Source organism: Podarcis bocagei, assembly GCF_964188305.1.
Source record: "Podarcis bocagei genome assembly, chromosome: 3".
Classification (NCBI taxonomy): Eukaryota; Metazoa; Chordata; class Lepidosauria; order Squamata; family Lacertidae; genus Podarcis; species Podarcis bocagei.
Genome location: NC_138127.1, coordinates 80,607,872 through 80,620,931, shown reverse-complemented (window position 1 = coordinate 80,620,931; position 13,060 = coordinate 80,607,872). Strand labels below are relative to the sequence as shown.

Sequence of the window (13,060 nt, the reverse complement as noted above, 5' to 3'; positions counted from 1 at the left end):
CCGCCACTCAATAAGTGCGTAAAGGAAACTAAGATATCAAATGAAACAAGCTGTCTGTTTGTCTCATTGCCCGGGGTGCTAACGTTTGAGGCTGCAGCAACAATTCTTCACAGCTGGGGCGCCCGCCTTATTGTTCACAGAGGTTCATTGGGTGCTGGAGGGGAGGAGTGGGGCCTTGAGCAGGACCTTGGCCTAGGCCAGAGGTAGAAAACATGATGCCAGGTATTGCTGGGTTCAAACTCCCATCTGCCCCAGGCAACATGATGGGAGATGTAGTTCAGCAATATCTTGACGGCATCTCCCCTGGCCTAGGTCAACGTTTCCCAAACTTCTGGGAGCTGCAACACCCTTTTTCTGAATCAAAATTACAAGTGCAATTTAATTAATGGGTAGGCAAACTAAGGCCCGGGGGCCAGATCCGGCCCAATCACCTTCTAAATCCGGCCTGCAGACAGTCCAGGAATCAGCGTGTTTTTACATGAGTAGAATGTGTCCTTTTAATTACAATGCATCTCTGGGTTATTTGTGGGGCATAGGAATTCTTTTTCTCTCTCTTCAAAATATAGTCTGGCCCCCCACAACGTTTGAGGGACAGTGGACCGGCCCCCTGCTGAAAACGTTTGTTGACCCCTAATTTAATTTTTATACACCCTTTATATTGGGAGGATGAAGCAGTCGGAATTGGTCTTACATAAGTAAGAGCCAGCATTGGATTAGGATGAGGAGACGCAAGTTCAGATTCCCACTCAGTTATGGGCCTGTTACTTTCTCTCTCTCTCTCTCTCTCTGCCTAATCAACACCACGGGGTTGTTGTGGGATAAAATGGGGCAAGGCCATGCATCCCTCCCCCCATTGGAAGATTCAGGATAAAGTAAGTTCTTCTTCATACAGTAGTGCATAGTTAAACTATGGAGCTCTCTCCCTCTGGACCTACCCAGATGGCTTTAAAAGAGGTTTGGACAGATTCATGGAGGAGAGGTCTATTGGTGGCTACTGGCCGTGGTGGTTGTGCTCAGCCTCCACAGTTGGAGACAGCAATGTTTCTGAATACCAGCTGCTGGAAACCATCGGAGGGGAGAGGGCTCTTGTTCTCAAATCCTGCTTGTGAGTTCCCCACAGGCAACTGGTTGGCCCCTGTGGGAACAGGAAGTTGAACTAGATGGGCCACTATCTGGATCCAGCAGTTTCTCCTCGTGTTCTTTGAAGGACAGTGGACACCACAGATGTGTGAGCAGAATGCAAGTATTAGTGGAAATAGAAAAATAAGCCTGAGCAGAGAATGGAGAAATGGTTTTCTGAATTAGAGTCCTTGGCCATGCAACCAGTTGCTGTGTGTGTGTGTGTGTGTGTGTGTGTGTGTGTGTTTTGTTTGACAGGGTTTTCTTCTTTGCAAGTCCGCATTCAAATATGCTTAAGACCAATTGGTCATTTAAGGCCACTGTCATGGACGCAGCCTGTCATTCTGCAAACTCTCCTGCAAACAAGCCTAAAGTTGTAAAAACCAGACAGTCTTTTCATTGATTGCCCGGAATTCCATATTCCTGATGCTTTTTTTAAACCAAGTGACTGCCTAAATGGGTCCAAAGTTAGAAGCATAATAATTTCGCTAAGCTTTCTGGTAATTTATGGTAATCATTAAGTTGAAACCATTACCTTTTTACTATAGAAAAGAATGTTTGTAATACCAATCCATATCTTAAACTACATGCCCCTTCATTCCCAGAAGCATGTTTCTTGGCCCAGTTGACAGAAGAACTTGGTGATCTGCATGATCAGATCATGGGTGACAGCTATTCGCACAATCAGCTTCCTATTGGAACAATATAAAACCCCAAGGAACTGCTGATTCCTAGTACAGTTGCTAATTGTCGTGGAAGTCAGTAGCGTCTTATGGAACTAATCACCTAGGAAATGACAATAGATCCCAATAATTCAGAGCTAATTGGGATTTGCAAGGAATGTTCCCTGCCCACTTTCATAATTGTATTCATTTCCATTGTTAAAATAGGTGGTGACCTTGCAGTTATCACTGCCTTACACGTTTCTTTATGATGCTGAAATTGTTTCCCAGATCCTTATTCAACCAAGAGTTGTGTGAATAAGACTTTATTTGATGCTACACCACAAAATAAGAATGATGATACCCCATAGCATACATCTTTCTCACTGGAAGATTCTCCCCTCAAGGTGCAACATCATTCTCTGGGGCAAAAAGGCATTAATGTACAGTAATGAATAAGGAAATGGAAGCTGTGCAGTCCAAAATAAAGCACTGGGCCATCCCAAATGACACCACCAGGTGAACATCCCCTACAACATGCCCTAGAGTTGAGTCCAGCCTGTTACTTTCCTGTTGCAAGTACAGCAGTGTCACAGTTTCGCATGTTAAATAGAAGGTCTAGCTTGTTCATTTTCGATTTCGTCATCATGATGATAGCCCATCTCCTCTTCAAATAGATGTTCACCATCCTGCATCCTGGTTATCAGTTTGGAGTATGTACCTTTCAGTGCAAGTTAGCCTATTTTTTCATGCACACATATTTTAATGGCTCACACTTCTTTGTGCAACACACGTTTTATTGCACTTTGCAGATCTTGCTCCTGAGTTCACAGGTGCAGCTGCACGCAGACCAGTCCCCATCCTACCCCACGACCACCCCTTTTCTGGCCATGGGCTTTTCCCCTCCTGCCCCTGCAGCTGGGATATGTGTGGCCTAATCGGCTAGTATAGTGTAAACATAACTTTTATATGTACTGGGAAACAAAGAAAAATATTGTATGACTCGCTTAATTGCAATATTCACTTTATTGTGGTGATCTGGAGCCAAACCCACAACTTCTCTGAGGTATGTCTGTACTTTGAGCAGAATTTAACAATGTTGGATGAACAGTGTTTCTTTCACAATTAATTTCCAGGCAATATCAAGAGCCAAGGACAGCAGGGAAAGAAAATGGTTATCAATACTAGCTATATATAATACACGTTACTAAATAAAAGTTGCTTTCTCAACTGGCCGGCTAAAGCATGGGTAGCCAATGGACCTCAAAACCTCAGAGAAGGAAAGCTCTGATCCTAAACCTCCGCTGCCTTGTGGGTTATCTTTGGGAGAAGAAAAGGCTAAGGATTGAACCCTACACACATCTGAAGGGGAGTCCCTAAGGAGCACACCTCCTTCCAGCAACTCCTGTAGCCAAGCTGGTGCCAAATGTATTGCTCCACTTTCCTTCGGATCACCTCAACAAGGCTAAGAGGTGGATCCTGTTGTATGGGCAGCCCAGGACTTCTATACACACTGCCCAGGTTTGCGCCCCAGCAAGGTCATTTTGGTGCTAACGCAGCAGTTTGACTTCACCCCTGGAGACACACTCCATTGCCTCCCAAGACAGACGGGGGCACACAGACTCCTGAAGGCATACTCCATTATCTCCCAAGATAGATGGATGCGAACAACAACCACCCATGAGGCAGTCAGGTGGCAATGAGTTTATTCATTATTTTCTCCCTTACCCTCCAGAGCTGATTTAAGGCATGCACAGGGGGCTGTAAGAAGAAATCCCATCCCACAAACAGACGTCCACTTATGCAACATGGAATATCACCCGTTGTATCCATGATCCAACCCAAAGTTACATATTGTAGTCTCATAAAGTCACTTGTATAAAAATTACAGGAGCCTCATAGTACTTAGCTTTGGCTGGGTCATTCAGTGCTTTTTCCAATTATGTTTTGGTTTCAAGGCCAGGGCAAAGGAACTTCTGAGGGTGCAAACTACAGAGGGGGTGCCTCTCCTGAGACCCTCCTGCATAGGGAATGAGATGGTCTTTCAAATATTTGGAGTCATTTGGGGCTTTAAACACTAACACCAGCTCATTGAATTAATGTTCCTCCTTTTTTAAAAAATAAAAAATCGAAGTAATTGTGATCAAGAGACAGAAACTCAAGCAAATGACATAGTGTGGGCATGATTTGAATCGAGTTGTTCTGAATCTGCCATTTGTTTCTTTGAAGCTGCGGTGACTCAGAAGCCAAGCCAGCCTTGTTCAATGTTTCCCCTACTACATCTGTTCATGCCAATCATTTTTCAAATTGATATTTTATTAAGAGAATTTCATTTATAAAAAGGTAGTGAGGGGGGAAAAGTGATAATGAAAAAACTGTTATATTACCATATATTAATATACAGATGCTTATTCTTATTATCCTAATGTACACATAACTGTCAGTAATCTAATATATTCTGTGTAAACTAATTCCAAATATCATTGTATTTACCCAAAGAAAGTATGTGTCTATAAGCTATCAGTTCATATGTTGCCAATGTTGTCATGCTGTCGGGCCATTGATTAAAGGGGACTGATTCCCCTATTCCTGCCAATCATAGGAATGATCAGCAATTATCACAGTATAGGTAGCATTCTTGTAAATCTTGTGAAAAATGACTTGGTAAAGGCACAACTGTCCTATATGCAGGTGCTGGAAATATAACTGGTTTTAATGGTCATTGTGACGTAGATCTTTAAACTAAACAAGGTGGCATCCATTGAAGTTGCTTCCAATGAAGATTATGTACACTAATGCGGGGCTCTCCAGATGCTGGATTACAAATCCCATCATCCCTGACCACTGGTCATATAGGCAGGAGCTCATGGGAGTTGTAGTCTGGAGGGTACTATGCTGTACACTTTTAAGTTTTTCTAACAGTTGGTTTTCTAATCTTCTAATACACAATTTTAAAACTTTAAACTTAGCACTATGTAGGCAGACAGTGTCTTCTACTCATGGAACGAAGTGTTACAGCTCATTCAAGAATGTTGAACGCTACAGTATTAATGTGAATTCATCCAACCTTTAGAATCATAGAATCATAGAGTTGGAAGAGACCACAAGGGCCATCGAGTCCAACCCCCTGCCAAGCAGGAAACACCATCAGAGCACTCCTTTGCATACGGCATTACCTACCACACAAACCCATTTTATCCCATAAGCCAAAAAAGAAGCCAAGTGGTAGCTGACAATATGTATTTATTATTAGAGATGTTGTATACAGAAAAGTCTGTGCATCACTGCTAGTCTGACTGAAGGGGCTCTTTGACTCTGTATGGCTTTATTTGCGGCTGTTTTAAAAAGTAACAAAAACGTGATAGGATCTGGGAAGATTTCAGTCTTTATTTCAAAAAGTTGAGGGCTTGAAAGATAAAGAAAATGGTGTTTCAAACTAGCAGTTTAGTAACTACGGCCAAAGAGGGTGTAGAACTTGGCAAGGTTCTTGCCACAGACACATTTTGCTCCGTTCTCCAGCTTACACAGCGGCTTGAAGGGGATGCAGAGACTTTTTGCTCCCATGGATGGAGCGCCAGGCTCAAGGTCTTGATCTCTGAAATGGAAAGCAGATTTCCTTTAATGCCCTGCCCAAAACTGAGCTAAATGGCAACGCCCCACAACTGGGCACTAACCAAAGGTATCACATGGGACCTAAATGTAAGCCGGATTTGCAGAAATCAAAACACTCTTGAACCAAAGGAATTAATGCTGCGCAAAGAGTAAAGTTAAGGTAGTGATATAGATTTGCAAGAGAGCTTTACAAAGACAAAAGACGGAGGACTGACAAAAATGAGGGACAGTCTATTGTCCCATAATTAGTAGGGATGTTGCAGGGCTTCCAGTGAACCGTGAAACAAAGGGTGTCTTGGCACCTGAATACAGATCATGGTCTTCCACTGTAAACTGTTCCTCCATCAAGTCTAGAATAAAAGTGCTTTCCCTTTTAGAAAAATTACACTTCTTGGTTAGCTGATTATTTAGCATGGGCCCCATGACATCTACTACAAGGACCAATTCCTATTTTTGTCAGAGCAAGTGTGCATCTCAATTGGTACTTATGTATTTGTATAGTTATGTCTATACACAAACATTTATTTACCTGGCAGTTGTCTTTTTGATCCAGTCCTCACAATCTATTTCACCACAGAAAGGAATCTGCACTATCTGAAGTCAGAAAGGAAAATAAACATTGTTGAGGTTATATAATTAATCTTAATTAATGTCTTATATATTGAATAAAACTTGTCTGTTCCAATTTGCAAGGGAAAATAGCTGAAATGAGTCTACCAGAAAGTAGTATAATGTTTATCTGTTTTAGCTGCCTTGAGAGAAGTCCGTCTGATGATAGGATTCAAAAGCCTTATGATCTTTATATTTCACTGCAAATAAATTTTCACTCCCCTGCCCCTCTGGCCTAATATTTGTGTGTACATTCAACACAGTGGCCCCAGCAGAGAGCTTCTTGAAGGTGAATGTTAGCAGAATCTGACTGGACTTTTAAAAACATCTTCAAATTAAGATAGAAGGTCGCCCCTTAGTGGTGCAACTGAGTAAAACACCACTTAAAGCCAGACGATGTAAGGAAGGACAATGTCATTAGAACTTATTCTGCAAACAATTCATAGAAAAACCAGTCCCTAACGTATTTCCTTGAAGTGAAAATTTGAATGCCATGTTTTCTCTCCAAAAGTCATTGATTAATTGAATATTTTAGCTTTCATGTATTTTGCCAGAATTTCACTCTTCTAGATCCAGAAGCAAACATATTTTGCAATAATGCACACAGAAGTGCTCATCTCAAAGGGAGAGAGGTGCATGTGTAGGGAACTCACACCCCCAAGGGATTATTGGACTGGCATGTTAAACTGAATGACATGCCCTGGTCTGCAGAACCAAAGGAATAACCATTATGAGTTCTTGAACTTCAAGTGACGTGTTCGCTTTTCAATAAAGAATTGTTTGTTTTCCAAGCCATAAAGGCTTTACAGGCATTTGCTACATTTGAAATTTAACATAAACTAAGCCCAGCTTCAAGAGATAGCACATACAGCACGTAGGAAAGTTAATAATTTCTCATAATTCAGCATTGTTTGAGTGATTAAACTTCATTCTGACTCCAGCTTTTAGAAAAGAAAGAAATTGATTCAAACTTGAAGCACACATTAAGGGAGCCTGCTATTCTTCTAGGAAACATGAATATGAAATGTGTATAGTTTGCAGGATTTTGTTCCTCTCAAGAGTGCTACAATGCGAACAGCAGCAGCACCAGATCACATAAAGGCCTTCAACTTGGACTCAATGGCACTGGACTCAATGACACTCCTGACCCATGGAAGGGAAAAAAACCAGAATGGAAAATGCTAGGTCCTAAAACCTAATTTAGTTTATGACAAACAGCAGCAGGATGCATAAGTTGTATCTGTTTAAATAAATTCCACAACGTAAGCCAGCTGCTTGTTTTGAAGGAGGCATGTTGGAAAATGACTTATCTTTAATAAATGTTATTAAAAATAGGTCAAAGCTATTCGAGAATAATTCACACGAATCAAACTCTAACATAAAACCAGTAGCCAGAGCACAAAACACTCCTGTGCCAATCTAAAATACTTTGCTGCAATTAAAGGTGCTTCATTGCACCTTCATATCAACTCCAATAACCTCTTGTCATCCAGCTTTTCTACATGTACTTGTTGACCTCTATTTAAATCAGATAGAAAGAGTTCTTTGACGCAAGCAATGCGTTCTTTGAACTGACAAGACTAGTTATATTGTTTGCTAATTATTTTACGGTTACTTGTAATGAATTGATTACAGTATCTGATCTAGAATTCAACTTGATACTATTTCTTAGAGATGGCATGGCTATTTTCTGCTGAAAAAGCAGCACAGCGGAATAAGTGTCACAGAGAAGGCAGCCTTCCACCTTTACTACTGTTTTTAAAGACATGGAATGGCATCTTTTTCACATACTGCAATGGACATACATAGATGTCCCATAGCCTTGCTGGAGAGTGAATGGGTTATGAGAGCTGACCACAAAGGAAAACGTTCTGCAATGGCAGCTGCAATTAAATAAGCCAAGAGGTTAAAGCTTTTAAAGAACTACAGGCTCCACTACATGTCTTAAAATTGCAAGCATTATTCCCAAGGAATGTGATATCGATTTAACATTTAGCGTTTTCTGAGGTTGCAATTATTCTTTGAGACTCCTAAGAAACTCTCATGTTTTAGGCCAGTACAAACTGCTAATCCTGCAATCCCTGAATAAATTTGTGTTGTTCAATTGTGCCTTCACTTGCAAAAACAAAACTTGCAGCCTATTCTTACGAATGCTTCCTTGAAAGACAGCCACACTGTGTTCATTAAGGCTGTAAATATACACTGAATTCCAGTCTTGATCATGCTGCAGATTTCTTACCTTTCCCGAATCAAGTGCGGTCTGAAACTCTTCCATTGTATTGGCCACCACCATATGATTCTTTAGGTCTTTAGAAGCTCTGAGAAAGAGTAGAAATTCAGTCAATATAAGCTTTTACTTATTGTAAAAAGAAACTCTTTAACCACAGAGCCAGATCTTGAGAATGCATCTGAATTACATCCCACTAATTACATTCCAGTTTTTGTCCACACAGCAGTCCAAATGATGGTTAGAAACATGCTTAGCTGCAGTCAAAGGTGGGATATAAAAGTGCAATAGGCCAAAGTACTGTGCAACTCATTCTGTGTGCCCAAGGTGACTTTGGGCTTCTGTGCATCAAACCTTCAATGCACACCACACCTCTTTTGAAAATGAGGGGAATTTGTGACTGTGTTATATTCACAAGGCACACTGAAGTCCTTATGCAGACCTAAAGTAGCTCTTGGGATACAAATTTAAGTCCTGTGATATCTCAGTGGAGTACAAGCATTTGGGACTAGAATCCACTTCCAAGAGAAGCTTGATTCCATTAATACAGAGTATGCCTTCTCTGGGTGTCAGGCCATGAAAACTGGTGGAAGAGCAAGCTGAAAGTACAAGGGCTAGTATTCAGTTTAGATGGCATGAGGTTTTTTTTTGTGAGAAAAGTCAGCATTACTATACTGATGACCTTTTTTGCCCAGCTGGTCAGGCAAAGCAATCCAAAAGATTTTTTTTCGGGGGGTGGGGTGGGGAGTGAATTGAAGATGGACAAATAATCAGTTGTAGAGTCACAGAAGGGAGGAGCTGCATTTTACCCCCTCCTGCTTTCTACTCTGTTTTATTATTATTATTATTCTCTTCATTGCTCCCATTTGGGGGATTCACTCAACCATTCCCCACCCCACCAGCTCAACCTATTGGGAAACTTTGAGATCATTGGGGAGGGTGATTCAGATAGTTTGCCATGCATCCATTGCAATCCGGGCTGGGTGGGTAAGTGAATGTTAATTCTAGTTGTGCCCTGATCCTCAGTTCATTTCCTCATTCCTTTGGAAACCCATGAAATGACAGACAGATGAATGAAACACGTAGCATAAGAAGCAAATGTGTCAGTTTGAAAACAGACTCTGCCAAACCTAACCTGTCAAAAAGGTTCATCTGGATTTTGTCCAGAACACGTCTCAGCTGGTCCACTGCTTCATTTTCAGCAAAAGTCAGCTTCTCTCCTGTGTCCCGTCTAACAGCTACAAACTGATGATTTTTCATATCTCGTGGACCCACTTCAAGCCTGATTGGAACACCCTAAAAAAAAAAAAAGTGGAGGCCATGAACAGAGCGTTTTATACCGTTCTTTACATTTGTCTACCTTGCTTAAGTGGAACACAATTTCAGGGAAGGAGCTATAGTCAAGAAACTCAGACCTACACCTGGCAAAAACGCAAATTATTCCACACTCCAGAATAATATAAAACAAATGTGTCACTTTAAACCAAATCTTTAAACTATGGTTAAAAGGTGAAGGCACCCACTGAAGCTATCACAGGTGCTTTATTCCTCTTCTGCTCCTGTTGCACTGCTAACAACCAAGCCACACTGCAGCTTAGCTTTACATCCAGGTTCGTGTTGTTTGTTTTCCCTACAAGTAGAAAGCCAAGAACAAACCTTCCAGACAGCTCATGCTTTGCTTCAAGGAAAACAAACTCTGACTCTGGGCTTGGATGCAAAGCTAAACCAAACCAAGTTTCAGATCCTGGCAGCACAGTTTAGTGCAAGTATGGTTTAAAGTGACATGCAAACCAGGCCAGTATTGAGAGTATGTCTCCAATAAGATGACATCCTGAAAGTTTACACTGCAAAAACTCTAGCTATTACTCTTTCCCAGCCTAGAAGTAAGACAATGTGAGTGAGTCAATACTAAGAGGTTGGATACTTTATTACACAGGCACTCTTGAAGTAGATGAGCTCATCAGAATTGGAAAATAAAGAACAGATGACATGTACTTAGGGGAAGGTTCATAAGAAGGAGGGTCTATTGTCGCTAATATATTGATAACTCCCATTTTCCTTCTGCATATACTACTGAATGATGCATCCAAGGAAAGGCTGACAATGAGGAATGCATCAAAGGAGAACAGAACTGAACAACATTTACCTTAAGCTCCCAGTGATTGAATTTCCATCCAGGTGAATAGTTCTCTCTCAAGTCAACACGCGCCCGGATATTGGCACTGAATAGCTGCTTACGGTATTCAGCACACTTTGCCATCAGGGCCTCCTTGTCTTCTTCCGAAAGCGAATTGGTGATTCCACAGGGAATAATCACAACCTGAGTGGTGATGCAATGATTTTTTAGTTAGGAGCATTAACAAAAATGCTGTTTGCAAGAATTACAATATGTAGGCCCTAAACTTGTAGACTGCTCTTAAAACCATCAGTTTTGAAGCAAAAGGACTATTGAAGCAGTGCCGCAATAAAATTAACTGCATTGAAATTTTATAAATATACACTAAAACGGTGACGAAGCACTCACTGAGCAGAATTATTTATACATGTATTTATGTATTGATTTATTTGATTGTTTCCCAGAACTAGGACTCAAGACTCTCACAAAAATTAAAATAAACACAGATAAAACACACACAGCTTAAAACATATAAAAGGTTGCTGTTAAAAAGTAATTAAACTGGAAAAAAGAAACTGTGCCAACAAAAAAGGAACAGAAAGAGAAACTGTTAGAGTATATTGAACTGACTAGATTAACAGAGGCAGTTTGAGATCACACTAAACAGGAGTTTCAAAAAGCATGGGGGAAATGCAGAGAATACAGTGCCCTAAAATATATACCTGGACTTGTTTTGATTAATGTCTGCAGAAGACTTTGTGGATGTTTAAGTTATAATTAGAAAAATCTTAATAATTATTCATAAAGGACACAGTTTATAAGAATAAGGAGGCCGGATATAGGATAAAGGAAGTCTTTTATTGGGTTAAAATAAAAAAATTCCTTCCTGTAGCACCTTAAAGACCAACTAAGTTAGTTCTTGGTATAAGCTTTCGTGTGCATGCACACTTCTTCAGATACACTTCTTGGGTTGTTTGTATTGTATGTTATGTTCACTGTATGTTATGTTCACGTTTAATGTGTATTGGGGGTGGGGGGGTTGTGTTATGTTGTAAATAAAATTCCAATAAAAATTTAAAATTAAAAAAATAAAAAGCTATTAAACTACCTATGGAATTAAAACACATCTATTAAAACGCAGATGGGGAAAACAGTACAGCATACAATTAGGATACTTTTCCTTAAAAGCAGTCAGTTTCCAAAGAAAGTTTTCAGATGCTGCTAGAAGGACAAGGAGAGAGCAAACATAGCCTCTAGGGAGTTCCAAAGCCTGGGAGCAGCCACTCAAAAGGTTGTCTCCAAAATGCCCACCAAATGTCCCTGTGAGGGAGGCTGGACTCAGAGAAGTGCCTCCCCTGAAGATTTCAGAACCCAGGCAGCTTCATATGGCTCAGTCCTTCCGAATTAAGGGCCAGTAAATGTGTGTTGGAGCAAAAAAGTGTTGTCGACTGAGGGTGAAAACACCTAAGTAAAGGTGTCTGCCAGATCTCTCAGGGAGGCTGTTTCATAATGTAGTAAGAATGCCCTCTTTCTGGTTGCCACCCAGTGGACAGAAGCAGGTGGCTGCAACATTTCCCCATCCTCTCTCTATTTCCCTCCACATCTTAAAGATACAGCCAGAGGACATCAGCAGCTGCACAAGCATTAAGATTATCTGCCAGTCAACTCAGTGACTTGGAGCCAGACTAAGTTAGTTGTGCTTAGGTCTTACGGAAATCTATGGGGCAATTTAGTCGTGACTTACAGTTAAGTTTCCATTAAACTAATTTAATGGAATCTAACTATCTTAGTCTGGATTCAACACCCCACCACCACCACCACCATTCTAGAAAATAGGAGAGGAAAGAGAGGTGAACTGGCACTAGCAAAAGGTTTGTATCAATGTGATTTTGCTCACCTGAACAGAAGCGACCCTGGGAGGTAGTACTAGACCCATGTTGTCTCCATGAATCATGGTCATTACGCCAATGGTCCGCGTTGTGATACCCCAAGAGTTCTGATAAGCAAATTGCTTCTCTCCTGGTATCCTGGGATCTTCAAAGACAATCTCAAACATCTTTGAAAAATTCTGTCCCAAGTGATGAGAAGTTGCTCCCTAAAAAAAGGCAACAATAAACAAAATTCAGGTAACATCTTCCTACATATTAATGAAGTATATAAAATGTTTTTATCAGAACATACCTGGATGCCTCGCCCACTGGCGGATATAAATGCCTCAATGGTAGTTGTATAATCTCCGCCTGCAAACTTCTCCTTTTCTGTCTTTCTTCCTTTCACAACAGGAATTGCCAGAAGCTCTTCATACACACGAGCATACAGATCAAGGATCTGTAATACCTGAGACAAGTAATAAAAAACAGTTTGCAGAAGTTTAGACTAAGCTATATGCCAAAAGTATTACTTAACCATTTGGTAGAATCATAGGAAAGCCAAGGATAAATATCAATGGCCTTCTAAAACCCAAAATATTTATGGCGGCTAACAAATAAAAATTTAGCGTTTACAGTTTAAAGCTCTAGCAATAACCACTGAATCCTATCCAACAACAGATAGTGATTCTCGGACATGAAATTAACTGTCGTTTGTAACTATGGTAGTTCACTAATTATGTTATTTCTTTTCTTGTCTGGGGGTTCACATAGTTAATGCCACCCAATTTTGAAACATGTAGATTTGTTTGAGTGACAACAACATGCCAATGAGATTCAAATTAAT

At 40.6% G+C, this 13,060-nt stretch overlaps 1 protein-coding gene across 6 annotated transcripts in view; it reads right to left on the bottom strand.

Annotated features, from left to right (window-relative positions):
- Nucleotides 1-5,007: 5,007 nt before the first annotated feature.
- EPRS1 (glutamyl-prolyl-tRNA synthetase 1) overlaps nucleotides 5,008-13,060 on the bottom strand; it is a 41,842-nt gene continuing 33,789 nt past the window's right edge. For all 6 annotated transcript variants that reach the window (XM_081185951.1, XM_081185953.1, XM_081185952.1 and 3 more), the window contains 7 exons: nucleotides 12,527-12,682; nucleotides 12,243-12,440; nucleotides 10,376-10,549; nucleotides 9,365-9,525; nucleotides 8,242-8,320; nucleotides 5,923-5,987; nucleotides 5,008-5,376 (listed from right to left, as the gene is read on the bottom strand). In XM_081185951.1, coding sequence (XP_081042077.1) covers nucleotides 5,226-5,376; nucleotides 5,923-5,987; nucleotides 8,242-8,320; nucleotides 9,365-9,525; nucleotides 10,376-10,549; nucleotides 12,243-12,440; nucleotides 12,527-12,682 — 984 coding nt within the window. In that variant the 3' untranslated portion in view covers nucleotides 5,008-5,225. The remainder of the gene's footprint in view (nucleotides 5,377-5,922; nucleotides 5,988-8,241; nucleotides 8,321-9,364; nucleotides 9,526-10,375; nucleotides 10,550-12,242; nucleotides 12,441-12,526; nucleotides 12,683-13,060) is intronic.